The sequence below is a fragment of the Dermochelys coriacea genome, chromosome 17, assembly GCF_009764565.3.
Source record: "Dermochelys coriacea isolate rDerCor1 chromosome 17, rDerCor1.pri.v4, whole genome shotgun sequence".
NCBI classification, from domain to species: Eukaryota; Metazoa; Chordata; order Testudines; family Dermochelyidae; genus Dermochelys; species Dermochelys coriacea.
This window is the reverse complement of record NC_050084.1, coordinates 17,720,379-17,742,596: the sequence shown is the minus strand read 5'-3', so window position 1 is coordinate 17,742,596 and position 22,218 is coordinate 17,720,379. Positions and strand designations below refer to the sequence as shown.

Below are 22,218 nucleotides of genomic sequence, written 5' to 3'. Positions count from 1 at the left end.
GCTGGTGAGTATTTGCTTCAGGTTGGGGGGCTATCTGTAAGCAAGGACTGGCCTGTCTCCCAAGATCTGAGAGAGTGATAGGTCGTCCTTCAGGTTGTAGATCCTTGATGATGCATTGGAGAGGTTTTAGTTGGGGGCTGAAGGTGATGGCTAATGGCGTTCTGTTATTTTCTTTGTTGGGCCTGTCCTGTAGTAGGTGACTTCTGGGTACTCTTCTGGCTCTGTCAATCTGTTTCTTCACTTCAGCAGGTGGGTATTGTAGTTGTAAGAATGCATGATAGAGATCTTGTAGGTGTTTGTCTGAGGGGTTGGAGCAAATGCGGTTATATCGTAGAGCTTGGCTGTAGACAATGGATCGTGTGGTATGATCTGGATGAAAGCTAGAGGCATGTAGGTAGGAATAGCGGTCAGTAGGTTTCCGATATAGGGTGGTGTTTATGTCACCATCACGTATTAGCACCGTAGTGTCCAGGAAGTGGATCTCTTGTGTGGACTGGTCCAGGCTGAGGTTGATGGTGGGATGGAAATTGTTGAAATCATGGTGGAATTCCTCAAGGGCTTCTTTTCCATGGGTCCAGATGATGAAGATGTCATCAATGTAGTGCAAGTAGAGTAGGGGCATTAGGGGACGAGAGCTGAGGAAGCGTTGTTCTAAGTCAGCCATAAAAATGTTGGCATACTGTGGAGCCATGCGGGTACCCATCGCAGTGCCGCTGATTTGAAGGTATGCATTGTCCCCAAATGTGAAATAGTTATGGGTGAGGACAAAGTCACAAAGTTCAGCCACCAGGTTAGCCGTGACATTATCAGGGATACTGTTCCTGACGGCTTGTAGTCCATCTTTGTGTGGAATGTTGGTGTAGAGGGCTTCTACATCCATAGTAGCTAGGATGGTGTTTTTAGGAAGATCACCAATGGATTGTAGTTTCCTCAGGAAGTCAGTGGTGTCTCGAAGATAGCTGGGAGCGCTGGTAACGTAGGGCCTGAGGAGGGAGTCTACATAGCCAGACAATCCTGCTGTCAGGGTGCCAATGCCTGAGATGATGGGGCGTCCAGGATTTCCAGGTTTATGGATCTTGGGTAGCAGATAGAATACCCCAAGGTCGAGGTTCTAGGGGTGTGTCTGTGCAGATTTGTTCTTGTGCTTTTTCAGGGAGTTTCTTGAGCAAATGCTGTAGTTTCTTTTGGTAACTCTCAGTGGGATCAGAGGGTAATGGCTTGTAGAAAGTGGTGCACGGCTGAGGTTATGGGGCAAGTGATACTGCTTTTCCGCCTGTGCACGTCAGTGGAAGCACTCTATGTAGAAGTCCAGTCTGCTGTTTCGACCTTCAGGAGGAGTCCACCCAGAATCCTTCTTTTTTGTAGTGTTGGTAGGAAGGTCTCTGTGGGTTAATATGTTGGTCAGAGGTGTGTTGGAAATATTCCTTGAGTCGGAGACGTCGAAAATAGGATTCTACGTCACCACAGAACTGTATCATGTTCTTGGGGGTGGAGGGGCAAAAGGAGAGGCCCCGAGATAAGACAGATTCTTCTGCTGGGTTAAGGGTATAGTTGGATAGATTAACTATTGCTGGGTGGGTTACGGGAACCACTGTTGTGGCCCATTGTGGCATGTAGTAGTTTAGATAGTTTAGTGTCCTTTTTCTTTTGTAGAGAAGCAAAGTGTGTGTTGTAAATGGCTTGTCTAGTTTTTGTAAAGTCCAGCCACGAGGAAGTTTGTGTGGAAGGTTGGTTCTTTATGAGAGTATCCAGTTTTGAGAGCTCATTCTTAATCTTTCCCTGTTTGCTGTAGAGGATGCATTCTTACAACTACAATAGCCACCTGCTGAAGTGAAGAAACAGATTGACAGAGCCAGAAGACTACCCAGAAGTCACCTACTACAGGACAAGCCCAACAAAGAAAATAACAGAACGCCACTAGCCATCACCTTCAGTCCCCAACTAAAACCTCTCCAACGCATCATCAAGGATCTACAACCTATCCTGAAGGACGACCCATCACTCTCACAGATCTTGGGACAGGCCAGTCCTTGCTTACAGACAGTCCCCCAACCTGAAGCAAATACTCATCAACCACACACCACACAACAGAACCACTAACCCAGGAACCTATCCTTGCAACAAAGCCCGCTGCCAACTCTGTCCACATATCTATTCAGGGGACACCATCATAGGGCCTAATCACATCAGCCACACTATCAGAGGCTCGTTCATCTGCGCATCTACCAATGTGATATATGCCATCATGTGCCAGCAATGCCCCTCTGCCATGTACATTGGTCAAACTGGACAGTCTCTACGTAAAAGAATAAATGGACACAAATTAGACGTCAAGAATTATAACATTCAAAAACCAGTCGGAGAACACTTCAATCTCTCCGGTCACTCGATTTACAGACCTGAGGGTGGCTATCCTTCAACAAAAAACCTTCAAAAACAGACTCCAAGGAGAGACTGCTGAATTGGAATTAATTTGCAAACTGGATACAATTAACTTAGGCTTGAATAGAGACTGGGAATGGATGAGTCATTACACAAAGTAAAACTATTTCCCCATGTTATTTCTCCACCCCACCCCCCATTGTTCCTCAGATGTTCTTGTTAACTGCTGGAAATGGCCTACCTTGCTTGTCACCATGAAAGATTTTTCTCCTTTCCCCCCCTGCTGCTGGTGATGGCTCATCTTAAGTGATCACTCTCCTTACAGTGTGTATGATAAAACCCATTGTTTCATGTTCTCTGTGTGTGTATATAAATCTCCCCACTGTATTTTCCACCAAATGCATCCGATGAAGTGAGCTGTAGCTCACGAAAGCTTATGCTCAAATAAATTTGTTAGTCTCCAAGGTACCACAAGTACTCCTTTTCTTTTTGCGAATACAGACTAATACGGCTGCTGCTCTGAAAGATGTAACTAGTTCAACAAGTCTAAAAGTTTATAAGAATGTTGGTAATGTTTGTTCTGTAGAATGCTAGGCACAGTTTAAAAGATTGCCCGAGTTTTTACTATTGTTTATCATATTTGTATTACAGTAGGGTCTACAGGCCCTGATTAAGGTAGACCCCCGAAGAGCTTACAATCTAATTAGAGTAGAAACAGGATAAGTACCCCTGGTATATCTCCTTTTGACATGCAGCATTTCAAAGAAGGCCAGTAAGGAAGCTCTCTAGCCAGTGTCTTTCCCTAGCAGTCTAGCTGATTGAACACATGACGATGGTCCAGTTCTAATGCTGGTTTTGACACTAGCACATGCTTTGATCTTTAGCAAGTCATTCTCCTCCCCGTGCCTTAGTTTACTTACATGTAAGTAAGCACGTGTAAGTAGATGTGTCTCAGTTTACCCATCTGTAAAATAGAGATAAATAATACTTACTTACCTCTGCAGTGCTTTGTGGGGGCTAATTACTGTTGCTTAAGAGTTTTGAAGATGTTGAGCGCTGGGTATAATTATACTCCTTGATTTAAAAGAGCGGGGAGTGCTATTGCCCTTCAGGGCACACTGCAAAACACATCTACTTACATGGGCTGCTGCAGAGGAGGACCTTAGGGAGAAATCAGGTGTGTGTAGGGGAGGAAGGAGTTGGTGTTTGATGCATGATCTAATTTTGTTTTCATAATTTATAGCAAGGTGGCACAGGGTAGCTGTCCCTGAGGTATGTCTAAAATGCAATTAAAAACCTGGCCTATGCCAGCTGACGCAGGCTCACAGAGCTCAGGCTAAGGAGCTGCTTAATTGTGGTGCAGATACTAGGGCTTGGCTGGGACCCTTCCACCTCACAAGGTCCTAGGGCCCAAACATGTACACCACATTTAAACAGCCCCTTAGCCTGTGTCCTGTGAGCCTGAGTCAGCGCAGGCCAGCCACTGGTATCTACCTGAAGGGTAGACACATACTCTTGGGGTGGGGGAGTCAGGCACCGTGCCTACTTGTGACAAGCTCTGCTAAGGAGAGTGAGCCAACCCAGATCTCTAAGGTGCCACAAGCACTCCTGTTCTTTTTGCGGATACAGACTAACACGGCTGCTACTCTGAAACCCAATCTACTATTAATTATCTAGGTGATTGGCCAGCACTTAATTAGTTAAGGAACACTTGGACGTAATAAAGTTTTAGGAGGTCCCAACTCAGTTAGGAAGCCAGAACAGAGGAAGCTCCTGAGGAGAGAGACTCCTCAGGGGAGCTGAGTAGGAAGCTACTCCCAGTGGTGTCTCCCTGGTGAGCAGATGTTCAGGGAGAGGAACAGGTCCAGAGAGAAAGTGCTTCCAGGCAAGGGACCAGAGCAGCCCAGGAGAACAAACTGGGCACGCAACCTCCTGAGGAATGAATAGGGAATTGCTCAGTGTCAGGGAATCACAGGGTCTGGTCTATGCCCAGCTGGTAAGTGACCTGTTTAGCGGGCTGGGCCCCAAGAACCCACACAGTTCCCCAGGACAGGCCTGTGGCCTCCAAGTCTGGGCCTTTGGCATCAGCTAAGCCAGACTCCTGCAGGGAAGCTTGGACTGTGCCCTTCCAGGCACAATGCTCCCAGTCAGTATTTACAGTGACACCAGCAGCCTTTTCAAAGCTTTATTGATCACTGAGAACACAGATTCTTACAGTTCTTCAGTTAGCAGAGACAGAAATTAAGCCAGTGGTCCCCAAACTTTTCCTCTCACCACCCCCCCGCCTCTCTTACCAAAAATAAAATGTTTCTGGGGCCCTCCAGCTGGGAGAGGAGTTGCAGTCAGGCTGGAGGCCATGGCCGGCAGCTGCAAGCCGGGGGCTGGGGCCTGAGAGTGGGGTCAGAAGAGAGCTGGGGCAGAGTAGGGCTGAGTGGTGCTCCCTCCTTTACCCCTTGTGGGAGCTGGCTCAGGCCCCGCCACACCCCCTAGGATGTTCCTCTGTGCCCCATGGAGGGGAGTGCCCCACAGTTTGGGGACCACTGAGTTAAGCCATAGTCCTGGTCAACCAGTGCCATGATGAAACAGCCAAGCTGTGATGAATTCCCCACCTTGTCCTCTCAGCTCCTGAGTTTCTCCAAAAAGCCACCTTCTTCCACTCACCTGGTTCTCCAGCTCAGTTCATAAGTCCCGCCTGCTGGGGTTTCCTGCTGTTAGGTGTTGATGGTTCAGTCCCTGGGCATCTCTGTCTTGCTGGATGCTGTGTTGATTCAGGGAAGGTTTGAGCCAGTTTTTTAATGACCCAGACAGCCAGGTGGCCCCCCACTTCATGCTTCCTGCGCTGGTTTAGTAGGAGACAAACTTTTTTTTTTTTTAACAATGTAAAGTGCAGAGGGAAACTGAGAGACTTAGGAGATTCATAAGTGTTTTAGAAAAGTCCCACTTTCTCACACTCTGAAAAGAGCGATGCACTGTTGGGGGAAGGGTGGCATCTAGCTGAATGCCCAGCAGAGGCCCAAGCTACAGGCAGGTAATTCAGCCCCTGAGAGAGCTCCATGGCTACAGGGGCAAGACATTAGATTGATTAATCCAGAGGCAGAGAGTTTCAGCTGATTGACTCTTTCATTTATGTTTTCATGTTGTTCTTTTCAGTTAAATAAATGAGACCCTCCACACAGGGCACTCTTTAATACTAGAAAGACCTGCTTGGACTTGCTTATGCCCTACATGAGGGGAAATTTAGGTAGGTGCTAATGCTTGACCTCAGCGGGCAGACTGGGATGACCTCCACACCATTACACAGGGTGTCTAGAGCCGTGGATAGGTGTCCCTTTATATTTTATGTATACACTTAGTTAATATAATTCTTCTCATTAGCATCCCCTTAACTCTTGGCTTTATTCTATCAGTTTAACCTACCATGTTAAAAATAACCCAATATCCTATTTATCTAGAGTCTTTCATCCCATAGGTCTTAAATTGTCTATGCACAGGAATGACTTTGCCAGTCATTAGGTGGGGTGGAATGTGGTAGTTATTGAACAGTGCACACATTTCAGAGCAAGGAGTGAAAATGGTCAGATGTGTAGTTTGTTCTGTTCTGTTCTAGTTCTTATGCTGCATTCACCTGGGGCAGAATGCAACTCCTCAGGTAATTGGACCAAACACCAGTGTTTACAGAATAGTTGGGCCTGAGCTGCAAAGTCTGGATACAGATCCAAACTTTACCCCAAACTCAAGGGTGTTTAGAGTCAGGGTGTTTTATTCAGGACAATCTCTAGGTAACTCCTGTACCCTTGCAGAAAATGCAGTGGGACTTTTTCATTGACCTCAGTTTTATATTGAATCCAAAAGACTGTACCCTCCTACAACTGAACGATGCCCCTTAACAATACCCTGGAGCATTGGTTCAACATTGACTCAGAGAGAGAACTGCCACTTACTGAATCTTCAACACTGCCTCCTGTATCACCTGAGTTTTCCTTAGATGTGCCTCTTCAAGTCTAGACAAGACTTTACTCTGCTTAGCTTACAAAACACAATGAGATCAAAAGGCTGCCACAGTGTTATGGTGGCAGCCTTTGATTTAGGGAGCTCAAACTGATAGAGCTAACTGTATATCAGTTTTAATAGAACTCTTGCAGGCAGTATAAGCAAATCAAGACAAAATATTTCCCAGTTCAGAACAATGAGAGCCATAGAAACCTTTTCTTATATACATCCAGATATGTAGACATTGCTGTGCCTTGGCACTATAGGATCCATAGAATGTACTCATACTTAGAGATAGTGTGTTGTGATGCAAGTGAGTCTTTGGAGTGTAAAATAGTTCAAGATAAAGATCTCAATATAGAAGACTAAACATTGGACAGTTTCACTAACACTCTCAGTACCTCTCAAACTAATGTGTATAACAATCATTAATGCCAACAAAGCATTGCTCGCATGCTTCGAGGGGAGAACAGAATCTTTTGATCTGAGGAATGATATTTTTTCCCTACTGATCCTATTTTAAAAAGTATTAATAAAGTCAGTCCCAGATTTTCAAAAGTGACTAGTAATTTTGACTACCTCCATTTTTGGGTGTTCAACTTAAGATGCTTTAAAGGAGCTTGATTTTCTGATAGGGTTGAGGACTACTTCCCGAAACTCAGATCCCTTTAATGTGACTCAGGTTGGGCACCAGAATCTCTGGTCACTTTTAAAACTTTTGGCTTAGTTATGTACCAGCATCCTACAAGGGACATCAGCAGAATCTGAACCTATTTCCTTTAGTACTGCAACACAGACCTCTACCACTTGAGCTCAAGCAGTGGTTTTCAAACTCATGGATACTCATGCTCTTGTCAGGGGGTATGTGAGAAAAATCATGTAGTTGTGAACAATACATCATGTTATCCCTTACAGACCACTTTTTTTTTCTTTTCTGTTTTCATGGGTATATTATGACCCTATCTTAGTTGGATGTATGCGGCAGGCTATATTATTTGGCAAGGGATACACAGCCTAAAAAGTTTGAAAACCACTGAGCTAAAGGAATAACTTCATTAGCTAGTAGCATTGGTAGGTTGTTGTTCTTTTTTGGGCCAGCCACCAGAGGGCGACATGACATACATTCTGTCATTGTGTGACAAGTACAGTTTAAGAAGAAGTCAGAGTTGTTACCATTTCTTTTTTGAAACAGTGGGCCAGATCTATCATGGAAGTGGATCCTCAGCAAAGTGTAAATTGTCCTAGCTCTGTTGACGTTTGTGGAGCTATGCTGATTTATACTAGCTGAAGATCTGGTCCAGGGACTTCATTGTTGTCAGGAATAGATTTGGCCCTGCCTGCCTGTCACTCACTCTAAAATAAAGTGAGCAATTAAAAAAAGACAAAAGGAAATAGCAGTTTCCCATAGAAAATATCGTGAAATAATTAAGCTACAGTTTACAGTCAAGGAAATTAGCTATATAACAACCAGCGTTGCTGGGATTATGACTTGAGGCACAATAAAGGATGTCTAGTGTGTTAGCACTACAGAAGGTACCTTTCTCTATATATCATGGACTTGTCTCAAAATGAATTTCTTGGGGTGTAAGGGATGGGAAGCACTGCTGAAGAGCAGGTGGAAGCAGTAGGTGTTCCTGCCCTTTCTTCATTGAGTATCCTCTGGAGGATTTGTCAAGATAATTGAAACTGGTGTGATGAAACCAGAGGAGCAACAGCTTTGTTCTGGAGAAATCCAGGAGTATTTTAACTTAAGGACTGGATGCTGCACTGGAGAAAGAATGAACGTATTAGAGCAAGGAGAGATTGTGTAGAATGGGAAATATATATTTTATAATGTTATTGTTTATTATTATTTGCATTGCTGTAGCACCTAAAGGCCCTAGTCAGGGATCAGGGCCCAGCTTCGCTGGGCACTATGCACATGCAGAATGATAAAATAGTCCCTGCCACCAAGAGTTTACAATCTGAGGCCTTCTCTAGATGGGGAAAAAATTCTGTCATAGTTATTGCGGAATAAGTTGTTCTGCAAAAGCTATTGAGAAATAGAATATTCCCTATGGTCAATTTTCCTATATAGACAAGGCCTAAGTATATGAATATGTTTGTATATTTATTTAGAGCCTGATCATATAACCCCCACTCATGAAAGTACGTCTGGGTATACTGACATAAGTAAAGGCTCAGACCTTTATTTATTAGGGTTACATTTGGATTCAGATTTCAAACTCCCCAAAGTTCAGAAGTGCTCAGATCTAGGCTATTGTGTTGGACTGATTCCAAAGACGGAGCAATAAAACTGTTCACTTACTCAAAAGCCAGCTGCAGTACTTTAATTCTCTTGTACCTTGGTTTCCTCATCTGTAGAGCAGGGCTAGTGATACTGACCTCCATTCTAAAGTGTTCCAAGATCTACTGATGACAAGAGCTATATAAGAGGTATTATTATTATTTTATTTTAATTAAGAACAATGTCTATTTGGTCCCTGAGATATTAATTCTTGTGTGATCTCTGCCTGAAAGGATTGGAGAGTGCATTTAATTCATCAGGAGCTACATTGTATTCTTCTATTAATTAAATAATCATTTACAATACCAAACCCCAATTAAACAAGAGAAGGAGCTGTAAAAAACCACTCCTGTACAAATAAGGTGGCACTACAGCAAACTGAGGAGATTCTTTTCAAAAATTCTACAGAACTTGTAAATAAGGAGTAAACCCCCTTGTGCTAATAGTATGGTAAACAGATGTGTTTTGGCCCCTTGCTGAAGAATAGGAGTCCAACTCAGACCGGCTCCACAGGGAATTATGCATAATGAACCAAATAAACGAAAATAGTTCCTGACCTCTGCGGGATAGCAGGTCAATGCTGAGATACAAATGAGTCAGGAGGAGAGACCTAAAGGTTCAATTTGGTACCCGTGTTCCACAATATACACATTTGCACTGCCTCTTCCCACCCACTCTCTGAAATAATCTTCTACTGTCTAATATTATAAACATCCAGGAACTGTAGGGGGAAGCACTGAGCTACCCAGATCCCCCATGATAACACTTGTACCTTTCTCTCTTCAGTTTACTTTTGGCATAGGAGAGAATTAGGCACAATCAAAAGACTGTTTTCATTTTCTTCTCGAATGTTTACTGGTCATTTCAGAGGCCATTTCCCCAGGCCCCTGACTCTCAGACTCACTGTCACATCCAAATGAATACTTGGAAGACAAAGAGGCTCCAGCTGGACAGAAGAATATGATTAAGGGATACCTCTTCTCTTTACTTGGATGAGCTATTTTTGCATCAAATGTAATTTAAAAGAGGCAGGATAGAGGGAAGGGCTTCTGATCGGACAACACAGAAGCACAGAAACTACACCTAAGAAGGACCCACCTGCCCTAGACTGAATGAACCAAAGAGCTAGTGCATCTCTGTCTGCTCATTTGGACTTATTTCACATGCTGTATGGCCTGATAAGGCATGGCCTTGGAGGTGTTACAGGTTTTTCTACATCTCAATGGAGCAAAAGGGGAAGATCTGTATTAAAACAAAACAGTTGTCAACTCTTGCAGTATTATCATGAGTCTCATATTATTTGATATTTAACTTAAAGCTCCAGGCCCTGGGACACGTAATTACATGGGAATCTCAGTTCTCTTTTTATTAAGCCTTCATGGTTGCAGAAAGCTTGAAAATATGCCCTAAATTCTCATAAACCAGAAGGCAAATAAAAAGAACTCAATGTATATATATTTTAAAATTTCATGATTTTAAGGACAAGGTCATGATGGGGGGGGGAGGGGCTGACTGTTGGATGTTTAGAGTTGGCAGTAATGATAAAGTAGCATTTTCCCAAATGCTTTATTCCTCCTTTTTAAAAAACAAAATACAAAGGCTGCCTCCAACTTGCTTATCAAAAGCCCAAAAGTTAAAATACCAAGAAGCCAGGAACTACTGTATCAGTTTCTCTGCACGCAGCTTGCACTGGTTTATCTTAGGGATTGATTTAGTTAAACTGGCACAAAAGGTTGTGCGAACACGTTTATTTCAGTGTTTGTGATCTCTGACCATTCAATTTTTCCTATGCTGCCCTTTAATTCAAAGGCCATCAATGGTCTGTTAGTTCCATCTGCTGGTTGTAGTGTGCCACTGCAAGGGGAACAATGCAGCCACATTAGACAATTACTGCTGCAGCATATTTGTTACTTGAAGATTCACCCATAAAGCGTGTGTTGCACTTGTGTTTTTCTTGAGCAGCTCTGGGATGTGACTGCTAATCTGTCTATGATTATGGCATGGATGTGCATAGTGACCGCTGCAGAAATGCAGAGCATGTGCACAATGCTGCAGCTGTTGAAACTCCTGGTATTGCAAGGTTTCCAGGAAGTGATAGTTCATGTAGGACCAGGTACATCGAATACTGTATTAAATCACTAAATGCAGTGCAGCAGTGCCATGATTTTTGTAAACTGTAGAATGAGGTGTGTCTAAAGTCAGAATCTGGTACCATGTACTGTCCTGCTGATCTAATGTCTGTCAAAGGCATTCCTTTACAGTGCAAGGTTTATAGCAAGGTCATTACAAAGGGTAGAAACAATTAGTTAAATTAACCAGTCAGTATAGATTAGTAGGAAAGCTAAGGTACCTTTTAAGAGTAAACGGGGAGGAATAGAACCTTGTTAACAAATGATTTGTAATGCAATTAGGTGAACTGCTAACTAAATTCCTCTTGCAGTTACAAATATTACAAGATTCTCCTTCACTTCCTGCCCTACACTGTAGTGTAATATTGCTGTGTGCTGTCAAACAGCTCTTGCGTCCAACACCAGAGAACCGCATTTCTGTGGTAGATGAAGTGATCCCTATAAATCCTTTACTACCTGTACAGAAATTTTGTAAAGCTTAACTAGTTGATTTGTGGAAAATGTTCTGAGCTCCTTGGATGAAAGAATAGCAAAGCATTATTAATTATGTCATTTGAGCAAAAATAGGTTATCTATGGGTGAAGATGGGATGCAGAGGGAAACTAACAATTAAACAAGGTACGACAATTTAAGGGGGACCCCAGGCATGTGCAGTATGAGGAAAAAGTGAGCAGAGAGATGCAGTCTAGATTGTGCAGAGTCAAAATGGTGGGTTGGCATATCCTCACCGTCTACATGCAGCTCTGGCTGCTGCACTGGGTTTGCTTATGGTCACATTCTTTGTTACTCTAGAGGAGAAGAGTTGTAGACTTGTGTATACGACCTTTCTGAGAATGCTGAATTCTTCAGTGCCCGCCAGCACACTGTATCTATCTATGCCCTCCAAGGACAAGCACTGGCACAGAGAGATGAATTAGTAGAAAAACTAGAGGTTTATTTTTTAATAAAATACATTATTACAAAATAACCAAGTGTTGTAATTGACCAAGAGGAACAGTGCAGTCCTTATCAGGAGTAGGCACTCCTCTATGGGGAAGTGGCTTAGCCAGGGCTAACAAAGTCCCTACAAATCAGGCAGACCCTAGGCTAATCCAGAACATAGCTCTAAAAAGCCCCTGTGCATTTCATAGCAGACCACTGAAGTTCTAGAAGAACTAGAACTGTCTGCTATGATCTCATTGGACTCTATGAGTGTGTGCCTTATCATATGTGATGCCAACACCCAACTAGGGATCAGGAGGGCGATGTAATCAGTACTGTTTGGGTCTCCCCGTGTTTGTTTTATACTCAGTATTTAGTCTGGCCTAACCTCTCCCTCTCTGTCTATTGTATTTAGACCAAGGATAGTAGCACTTCAGATAGGCTAACCAGCTAGCAAGTGTGAAAAATTGGGACAGGGTGGGGGGTAATAGGCGCCTATATAAGACCAAGCCCTGAATATCGGGACTGACCCTATAAAATCAAGATAGCTGGTCACCTTAACTTCAGAGGGCCTTTTAAAAAAGAGCAACAAAGAAAAAGTCCCTCTGTGCTTTAATTGAATGAGGCTCCATGCTTCTCTTTTCTTGGGGTGAAGTCAGTGGGAATCCCCCATGCCAGAATAGTTTAGTCACTGCTAGTCAGTGCCTAAAGCTGTGACTAAATCAGAACCATCTGCCATCTTGCAGCCCATCGGGCTTCCGCTCATAAAGATGTGCACTCCTATCCTGACAAATATAGTCTGCTGAAACACAGACCAGATGTATCAGCCTAGGAAGACTCAGTCTAAGGTATAAAATGGTGAGTTCAGCTGGCATTTGGTCTGTGATGGCCTGATGAACTGAGGGCTATTACAACATATCAGAAGAGGAAGAGGTTGCAGGTTCTTCTTTCAGTGCAGACCCTGCCAAGAAAGAGACGGGTTCAGTCAAAGTCATCACCACCTTCTCCTGAATGGATCTTCCTGCCCAGCACCTCCTCAGGAGGCACAACTCTGCGCTAAACTGTACTTCAGCTGACTTTTTCATAGTCATGCCCAAAACTTTACAAGTAACCCAGGCCATTCACCCCAGATGTTATCTCCATGATGTGGGCGTGCATCCACCCCACACAATGAAATATTAACACCTGTTAAGATTTTACAGCCCCCATCTGTTGATCTAACCAACCATAAGCCACATCTGCAACCCCATTTCAACTCTCTCTTATTGCTCTCCCCACCTCTGTTATCTTAACAGCATCTTTCTCATACCTTGTGTGAAACAGGGAGGATCAAATTCACCACTGGGTCAAATGGTGGGACTTCATCAACTTTCAGTGGTGCATCTAACTTAGATGGGGAGGCCACTTACATTTCACTGAGAGCCTGTCACGTTGTTCTGCAGACTGCACATGGAGGAAGGAGAAGCCTCTTCTTTTTCCTGTGATATTGCCCAGTCCAAACCAGATGAAACTATTATTCCTTCTGGGATTACCCCACAACAGCGTCAGTGATAAAGACTAATCTCTGTTGTGCAACAGTAATCATGATCCAATTGGTCTCAATATGTTTCACACCATTCTTAGTGAAGCATTCCCAACTCTTCGGAAATCAGAGTAGACTTGTGTTAAAAGTAGGGCTGTCGATTAATCACAGTTAACTCATGCGATTAACTCAAAAAAATTATTGTGATTAATTGCAATTTTAATCGCACTGTTATAGAATAGAATACCAATTGAAACGTATTAAATATTTTGGATGTTTTTCTACATTTTCATATATATTCTGTGTTGTAACTGAAATCAAAGTGTATGTTATTTTTTATTATAAATATTTTCACTGTAAAAATGATAAACAAAATATATAGTATTTTTCAGTTGACCTCATACAAGTACTGTAGTGCAATCTTTGTCATGAAAGTAAAACTTACAAATGTAGATTTTTTTTGTTACCTAACTACACAAATACAAAACAATGTAAAACTTCAGAGCTTATAAATCCACTCAGTCCTACTTCTTGTTCAGCCAATCGCTAAGACAAAGAAGTTTGTTCACATTTACAGGAGATAATGCTGCCCTCTTCTTATTTACAATATCACCAGAAAGTGACAACATGCATTTGCATGGCACTTTTTTAGGTATTTACGTGCCAAATATGCTAAACATTCATATGCCCCTTCATGTTTCAGCCACCATTTCAGAGGACATGCTTCCACGCGGATGACGCTCGTTAAAAAAATAAGGCGTTAATTAAATTTGTGACTGAATTCTTTGGGGGAGAATTGTATGTCCCCTGCTGTATGTTTACCTGCATTCTGCCATATATTTCATGTTATAGCAGATGCAGATGATGACCCAGCACATTTTCTTCATTTTAAGAACACTTTCACTGCAGATTTGACAAAACGCAAAGAAAGTACCAATGTGAGATTTCTAAAGACAGTTACAGCGCTTGACCCAAGGTTTAAGAATCTGAAGTGCCTTCCAAAATCTGAGAGGGACAAGGTGTGGAGCATGCTTTCAGAAGTCTTTAAAGGAACAGCACTCCAATATGGAAACTACAGAACCTGAACCATCAAAAAAGAAAATCAACCTTCTGCTGGAGGCATCTGACTCAGATAACGAAAATGAACATGCGTCGGTCCGCACTGCTTTGTATTGTTATTGAGTAGAACCCGTCATCAGCATGGACGCATATCCCCTGGAATGGTGGTTGAAGCATGAAGGGACATATGAATCTTTAGTGTGTCTGGCAAGTAAATATCTTGCGATGTTGGCTACAACAATGCCATGAGAACTCACTTTCAGGCAACATTGTAAACAAAAAGTAGGCAGCAGTATCTCCTGCAAATGTAAACAAACTTGTTTGTCTGAGCGATTGGCTGAACAAGAAGTAGGACTGAGTGGATTTGCAGGTGCTAAAATTTTACATCAGTTTATTTATGAATGCAGGTTTTTTTGTACATAATTCTATACTTGTAAGTTCAACTTTCAAGATAAAGAGAATGCACTACAGTACTTGAATGAGGTGAATTGAAAAATACTATTTCTTTGTTTTTTTACAGTACAAATACTTATAAATGAGTACTGTACACTTTTTATTCTGTGTTGTAATTGAAATCAATATATTTGAAAGTATAGAAAACATCCAAAAATATTTAAATAAATGGTATTCTATTAGTTTGATTAATCGTGCGATTAATTTTTTTAATCACTTAGCCCTAGTTAAAAAGTATCCTAGAAAGATCAGAAAGTGTATGTCCAGTGACTCATGAATAACCCCACATTTCAATGGGTATTCTTTTAAAACACCCAAGAATAAGTTCTTTCTGCAAGTCACCTCTTTTTCTGTAGGATGCACTGTAAATGGAGCAAAGGATTTAACCCCAACTCAACCTCACGACTCTGAGAATGGATCATTAAACATAAGGACTGAGATTTTCAAATCCACCTAGGAGATCTGGGTGCTCAATGCCCATTAAAATTAATTTCTGGAATAGCTGTTCATTTGAATGGAAATTGACAGTCCAGATCTCTTAGACAGCTGTGAAAAACAACCTGGATTTGCAGCGTTGCAATGTTTTGATGTTGTTTTAAGGTGATATGGGTGGGGGTTTTAAAAGCAGTTAATGCTGGCCTAGCTCTGTTCCCACTGAAGCCAATGGGAGTTTTGTCATTGACTCCAGTCATAGCAGAGTTAGCTCAAACACTGACTGCTTTTGAAAACCTCACCCTAAAGGCGCATGACTGTCACTCTTTGGTGACTGGACCACTGAGGGAATAAGCAAAGAGCTAGTGGAAATTACAGAAGGGTCTTGTAACTTCAGAGCTGAAGGTCATGGATTCTAGTCTCTGTTCAGTGTTCTGTGGATTTGACAATCACTAGAGACAACCGATCCAGAGAAAGAAGTATCTAGTTGCTCTTCAATATATTTTTATATACATACACACACTCAAACAGATTTGTTGTATAATCTCTATACATGAACACACATACATGTATACAAATACCTCCTGCCCTCTGCGGTGTCAGGTAAAAGAGGAATGAATTGTTACTTACAGATTCAGGAGTCTTCATTTCCGCATATTTGAATTTCTTCTGTTTGTAATAATCCCGTCGTCGGAGAAAGTGCAGCAGGAGCAGATCACACACTATAGATGCCTTAAATCAGACAAAGCATGACACAAAAACCAAACCATGGTTAGGGCAGCACCTAAAGTATTAGATCCTCTTAACCAGGAATCTGCACCAATCTCCTCAGGCTATAACATTCATCCCAAAGCACCTTGCAAACAGCAGTCACTTTATCCTCTTTGGACGTGGAACATGGCAGCTGTTTAATAGTGCACAGTCATGCTGCACCTTAGTTTAGGACTGAAATGATACATGCAGGATTCAAGCCAGCGGACTTAAGTAGGCAGAAAGCAAATACCAGTAGTTAAACTGTAATTTGGCTAACAAACTAAGTTTAACACCCTTACCGTTCCAAAAGGTGCCATGCAGTCTTTAATGGCCACAAGCAGCCAGGATCCCAATGTGGTATCTCACCTCAAAGACAGAACCTCACTTCTGGAAACCATACTGGGGTATTGGTTTGGTACATATGCAGAAGGACGACCTCTACCTATCAGCCAGAATATTTGCTCCAGTGTTTCTTTTGTAGGTCTCCCATGAAAATATTGACCAGGCCTGACTTTCCTTAGTTTGACTGGGTCCAGCAAGATGGCAGCCCAAGCTGATATGCAGACCATCTAACATCAGTCCCCATTGCATCTAGGGGATCTGGAGATAGATGAGCTCTACTGCAAGGAAATCTCTTTTCTATTTATTTTGCATTTTCCACATTTAAAGGGCCAGGTGGATGCCTATGTGGAGCTGGTATTTTGCTATAGCTCAGAGTCACTTTCACTTCAGTGCCACATGCAAGCAGAATAATTTGCATATTCACATATAGTCACATATACCAATACTCACCACTCCAAATATACCAATTCCAGAGCCTATCGTGGTCATCGTTGGGATGACGTTAAATTTACCTGCCTGAATAAAATGAGAGAAAATAAGCAGGATCTCCTAATAAAGCAGAGGAATCCTGCAGGGGGAAGGAATTAGTAGGGCTAGGGATGACCCTGCTAAGGAACCTTGCATGGCTACCACTATAAGAGTTCACTCCCTCTCAAAGGTATGCAGGAGCTGTGGATACCCTTCTAGAGAAGGAGGTGGGGTATGTTAGATATGAAGCCATTACTTTCTTTTTCTTTTGTGAACTGAATATTCCTGAAGACACTGGGATTTCTGTCCATGTTACTGGAGTTCTCTGTTTAGACAAAATACAGGATGGTCAGTCCCAATGAACACTTTCCTTATGCTCCTCCCGCAATGCTCCTCAACTACTCATGTCCCAAAGAGACCATTTTCTAGTGACAAGGGGCAAGTCCATCTCCACAGCCATGCTTGGTGTCTGTACTGAGACTGCCAACCAGAGTTCCATCTGTACTAATGTAGGGGTGATTCTGGGATGTGGGCACCAGGAAAAGACAGAGACCATCAGCTCACAATGGTTACTTTCTGATTGACCAAACCATTAAACACCATCCTTAGAAAAATGGCTTGCAGTGCTCAATGGCCATTATGGAAAGTGTAAAGAGCTGGTGTAAATAGCTGTACAGAGAGAACCATTTGCAAAACCAGGAACTATGCTACATATTCCCGAGAGCCATCTACTGGCAGTTTATCTATTAACTTGCATCTAGAGAGAGAGCACTCTGTTGCAGCAGGAAGCACCCAGGACTCCAGCAGAAATCATATCCATCCCTACAAAGTTTACTGAAACAATTCAACCCCTCTACTTCAGTAAATGAACTTCAGGGAATATATGAAAATGGCATACACGCCATCCTGACTCTCATTCAACCTTCCTTCTGAATCTAAGGCCCTGAGAGGTTTCAGAGTAGCAGCCGGGTTAGTCTGTATTCGCAAAAAGAAAAGGAGTACTTGTGGCACCTTAGAGACTAACAAATTTATTTGAGCATAAGCTTTCGTGAGCTACAGCTCACTTCATCGGATGCATTTGAAGTGAGCTGTAGCTCACGAAAGCTTATGCTCAAATAAATTAGTTAGTCTCTAAGGTGCCACAAGCACTCCTTTTCTTTTTAAGGCCCTGAGATGCACTAGGTTCAGATACTGGGGTGGATTATATAACAACACATGACCTGGCAATGAAATTAAAAGATAGTGTTGCGAATTATACCTGATCGGTCACGCACGGTTCAAGTTTTTAGGCTGAGGCACCCAAAACCAGGTCCAGATCTGCAGAGTGTCCAGTCTGTGTTTAATGTATTACGCTCAAGCGGTGGTGCCCCCCCGCTAATCAGGAGGGGACACCGTATACAGTTTATGGAAGCTTATATACCATCTGACATCGCGTTGCTGCCCTCGTGCATCGGCCACCCTTAACCAATGAATTCCATTCCTCACCCCCATCCTCAGCCACTCTCTGGTGAGTGCTTTCTCGTGTTCTGAGAATGTCAACAACCTTTATCATTAAAACGGAACATGCAGTACACAACGTGCCTCGCATACCACAAATACAGGAAGGACAACAGTTTCAAGGCCTGAAAACGATTCCCCAAATGTGCTGCAGTCTGTGCTGAACAGTTTCAAGGCCCCGAAACGATTCCCCAAATGTGCTGCGGTCTGTGCTGCACAGACAGTGGCTGGCGCCAAAAGGTGCCAGCTCTGCACATATTAGCTTTTCCCTCAACAATAGGCTGATGAAAAATCTGTGAATTAAAATGAATTCACACAGGATGTTACCTTTCCATTCACCAGGATGTCAAAACCGGATTCCACAACACCTTGTACAAAGTCCTGTAGTCAGTTCCATTATCTCTGTAGTATTTAGCATACCTTTCCAATTAGACAGATTAATATGTTAATGGCCTTTCATGGTCTTTAGAAAACAAAAATAAACCAAACTAATATAAACCACTGACAAATTGAGTAACTAGAATTTTTGTGACTGAATGGACAGAGGAAGGGACTTGGACTTGGGAGGACTCTTGCCCTGCTGGGTGACCTAGGGAAAGTCACTTCCCTGCTCAGGGCCTCAGTTTCCCCATCTGGAAAATGGGGCTAATAATAATGACATCCTTTGTAAAGTGCTTTGAGGATAAGAGCTGAGGAAAAGTGCTAGATAACAGCTTGTTAGTTACTATAATTTTTATCCTGAAGCTGACCTCTACCAAATCAAAGTCAGTGAATGAACTGAAAATATTCAACTGAAAATTTCATGATTGGCTCCTGTTTGAACATTTGTTGTTTAATGCTACTGGGTGTATTATGTTATTACAAGAAGAATAATTAGTGTTATGGTGGCACAGGGCTCTCATTTGTTACTATTATGTAATCTAAAGAAATTAATAACAAATACAAAAAAATGGGTGGGTATTTCAATATCTATAGCTAGGCATGGTGAGGCATATGACTGAGAATCCTGTACCACTAATGGGTGAATGGATGTAGGGTGTGAATTTCTGTAATTACTCTGGTACCAGTTTAGAGGGTATCTGGCTGGTTTTAGGAAAGTTTGGCCTAACTCACAAATGCCTTGTTCTTGACAATAAGTGTAGTGAATATATTCGTGCTCTTACTACATTTGGAACAATTAATAAGGTGGCCCACCAATTGCATGTTGTCTTTTTTTGCAAGCCCACCAGCATCCAAGTTTGATAGAGGGGTGGGGGGGCCAAAATCATCAGCTAGCATACTTCCGCTCCTCCTCGCCCCACTGAGGAAGCACCGACCACTCTCAGCAGCACCTGCTGGCATGGCACTGTCAAGTCTGAGGGGTTGGTAGGGTCAGAGAGCAGGCGTACTCTACACTCACCCTGCACTCTTTGGCTCCTGTCCCAGGATTGGCCCTAGCTCTTGGCATTGGAACCTGCCACAGGGGGTCACAAGTTGCCACTCAGGTTTGGCCTGCTGCCCCCCGCCCCCGTTATGATGGAAGGGAGGAACCGGGCCAATTGTCTAACCCCCATGAACTAAGTCACAGTACATCACTCACTTAAATTTGTCCCAAAGGTGCAGTAATGATACTGACTGCCTGTGTTTTGAGATCTAAGAATGCAAAGTGCTATATAAGAGCTACGTGTACTACTAAGTGCAGTGCCACCTGTAGCACTACACAGCTATAGTGACAATTATGGTATCTGCTAACCCATTTCAGCAAAGGAAATACATAGTGTTGTGATTATGATGATGTTTTAATTGGGGCATATGGGTGACCCTGGAAGGATTTTGCAATGGCTCAGAGCTAGAAGTCTGGAGTGAGTGCCCGGGTGTGTGAAAAGAGGGAGAAAGGACAGCTGATTAAAGGGAGGTGAGGCATTTTCACTTCCTGTTCTAAAGCGAATAGCTGCACTTTGCACATGCAAGGGTGACATTATTTTGGTAGCCAGGAGAATAATCCCGATTTTATAGAGCTGTAATGTGCTTGAGATCCTCCAGGATGAAAGAAACTGTATATGAAGGCTGAACAGAAGATAATAGGGCCATCTTACCTGAAGTTGAAGCCTTGTGAAACGTTATTGTCATCATTGTAAAGTCCGTGAAACTGGTAAACAGGTTTACAGTATGTCAAGGGCCAGTCGAGGTCACAGTCCCAGTCTATGTTGATACTGACAACCCCACCCTATGAGAGACATGAGAAAAGGACAGGAAATATCCATGTCATTATCATGCAGAAATTTGTACTCAGGATGCTCTGCTGCATCCTGGTTTTGTTAGCTTTTTAATTTGCAAAGGGATGCTCTTTCCATCCCCATAAACTCACTCTCCACAGCTGGCTCCAAAGATGCTACCAAGGGACCAGAGATCCAGCCAGGATACATAGTCCTGCCAATTTATTTCCCTCTCTTCTCCCAGGACTCTCAGCGACATAGGATTCCACCTTGCAAGCATCTGGTTCTTTGTACGACACACCTGACATGCTAGTGGCATCCTCATTACTAGTAGAGCGCCAGACCTCGCCCACTATCATGCTGCTGCCATTTGGAAAGAGCAGATCAGAGCTTCAGTGGGAAGTCTGCTGTTGGATACAGGAGCCTGGTAATGCTGTCTGTGGTGACTGTTGCTGTGATACATAGTATCATTGTAGTGCTCACGCGGTTGCCTCCCCTTTGTTTGGTAACCTGTGTCTAGAAGCATGACCCTGAGCAGCTCTGACCCCGGCCACCAAGGCCTGGGGGCTGCAGGGTTGACGTCACAGCCCAAGCTGGTGGATAGAATGATTGCCTCCTGGGAGAGTCTGTGAGAAAAGGGACTTATTTTTGTGGATTATAGCAGAGGCCTACGCCAAAAGCCTGCATCTGAAAATCCCTAAAATTCACAGGCTGGGTGTGGACCCAATTTTGCAGCTCATGCCCATCTGTAGGATGCTCCTTCTTGGATTAGAGACAGCTAAATTTGTAACCTCTCTAAACAGACAGGTCCTGGCCACCAAGCTGAAAAGATTAATCTCTCAACCAGTTATAATGGGCTACCATTGGAAATACAACAACAAAAAGAATGGAAATAGGGAGGTACAAGTGTCTTCATGTATGGGCCTCATTTCTTCTGCGGCATACACGGATTCAGTGTTTTACTAGCTTTTTTAGCTAGTTCAGTGGATCAATAGCTAGTATGCAACTGCTGTGGGCTTAGAACGATCACCCATGAGGTTGGGCCTGTGATGGAGAGAACATATCAATTCTTGTGTTAGGAAGGAGAGGGCACAGATTAGATAGTGCTGGATTCAGGAGGTCATTTTCCATCTAATCAACTGAGCAGCATCAACACATCTCCATAGTAACACGTTTCACCTCTTCTTCTTCCCTGGTGTAAAATGCTGACATGTAGAGAGATGGCTTGTGTGTAAACCATGAATGTGAACTCGTGGAGGTGGAGAGGGAAATGTTAACAAAAAGCAATAAGGAAGCAAAAAAGCCTGAACCAAAGCAGTGATGAGCTCCTTGATACAAAGGCCAAACAGGATGAGAAGGGTGGAGACAGAAAAAAAATCACCCCTCTTTATGTTCTAAAACAAACAAACAAACAATGTAGCACCTCATGATCAGCAATGCGGCAAATACACACAATCCTTGTTAACATAAGCACAAAATGCTCTGCCTTTCCTGACCTCTTTTTGCAGATTAGACCATATTTCTCTGTAGTCTAAGGGTATGTCTGCACTTTGAGCTAGAGGAGACATGCCTGCTAGGTACATACTCAGGGCATCTAACTCCTCATGCTGCTCACACCACCATGGCTACAATCTACTTTCAGCATGCTAGCTCAGTCAGATCTGGCACGAGTATGTCTCCCTGAGCTGGAATTTGCTCCTCCAGCTTGAAGTGTAAACAAGGACACCCTGTTGATTCCTATTTCCCAAGTTTGGATTTGCTGCAAACAAAATATATAAAGTGATTTGT

At 42.9% G+C, this 22,218-nt stretch overlaps 1 protein-coding gene and 1 long non-coding RNA gene across 2 annotated transcripts in view; one reads left to right on the top strand and one right to left on the bottom strand.

Moving 5' to 3' along the window:
* Positions 1–22,218, top strand: part of LOC122456959 — a 74,057-nt gene that overhangs the window by 7,794 nt on the left and 44,045 nt on the right. The window lies entirely within an intron of this gene.
* P2RX1 (purinergic receptor P2X 1) overlaps positions 11,702–22,218 on the bottom strand; it is a 34,581-nt gene continuing 24,064 nt past the window's right edge. The window contains 7 exon segments of the mRNA XM_038375538.2: positions 11,702–12,670; positions 13,119–13,187; positions 15,806–15,907; positions 16,721–16,786; positions 18,563–18,595; positions 18,598–18,655; positions 20,311–20,441. Of these exon segments, the coding sequence (XP_038231466.1) occupies positions 13,122–13,187; positions 15,806–15,907; positions 16,721–16,786; positions 18,563–18,595; positions 18,598–18,655; positions 20,311–20,441 (456 nt within the window). The 3' untranslated portion in view covers positions 11,702–12,670; positions 13,119–13,121.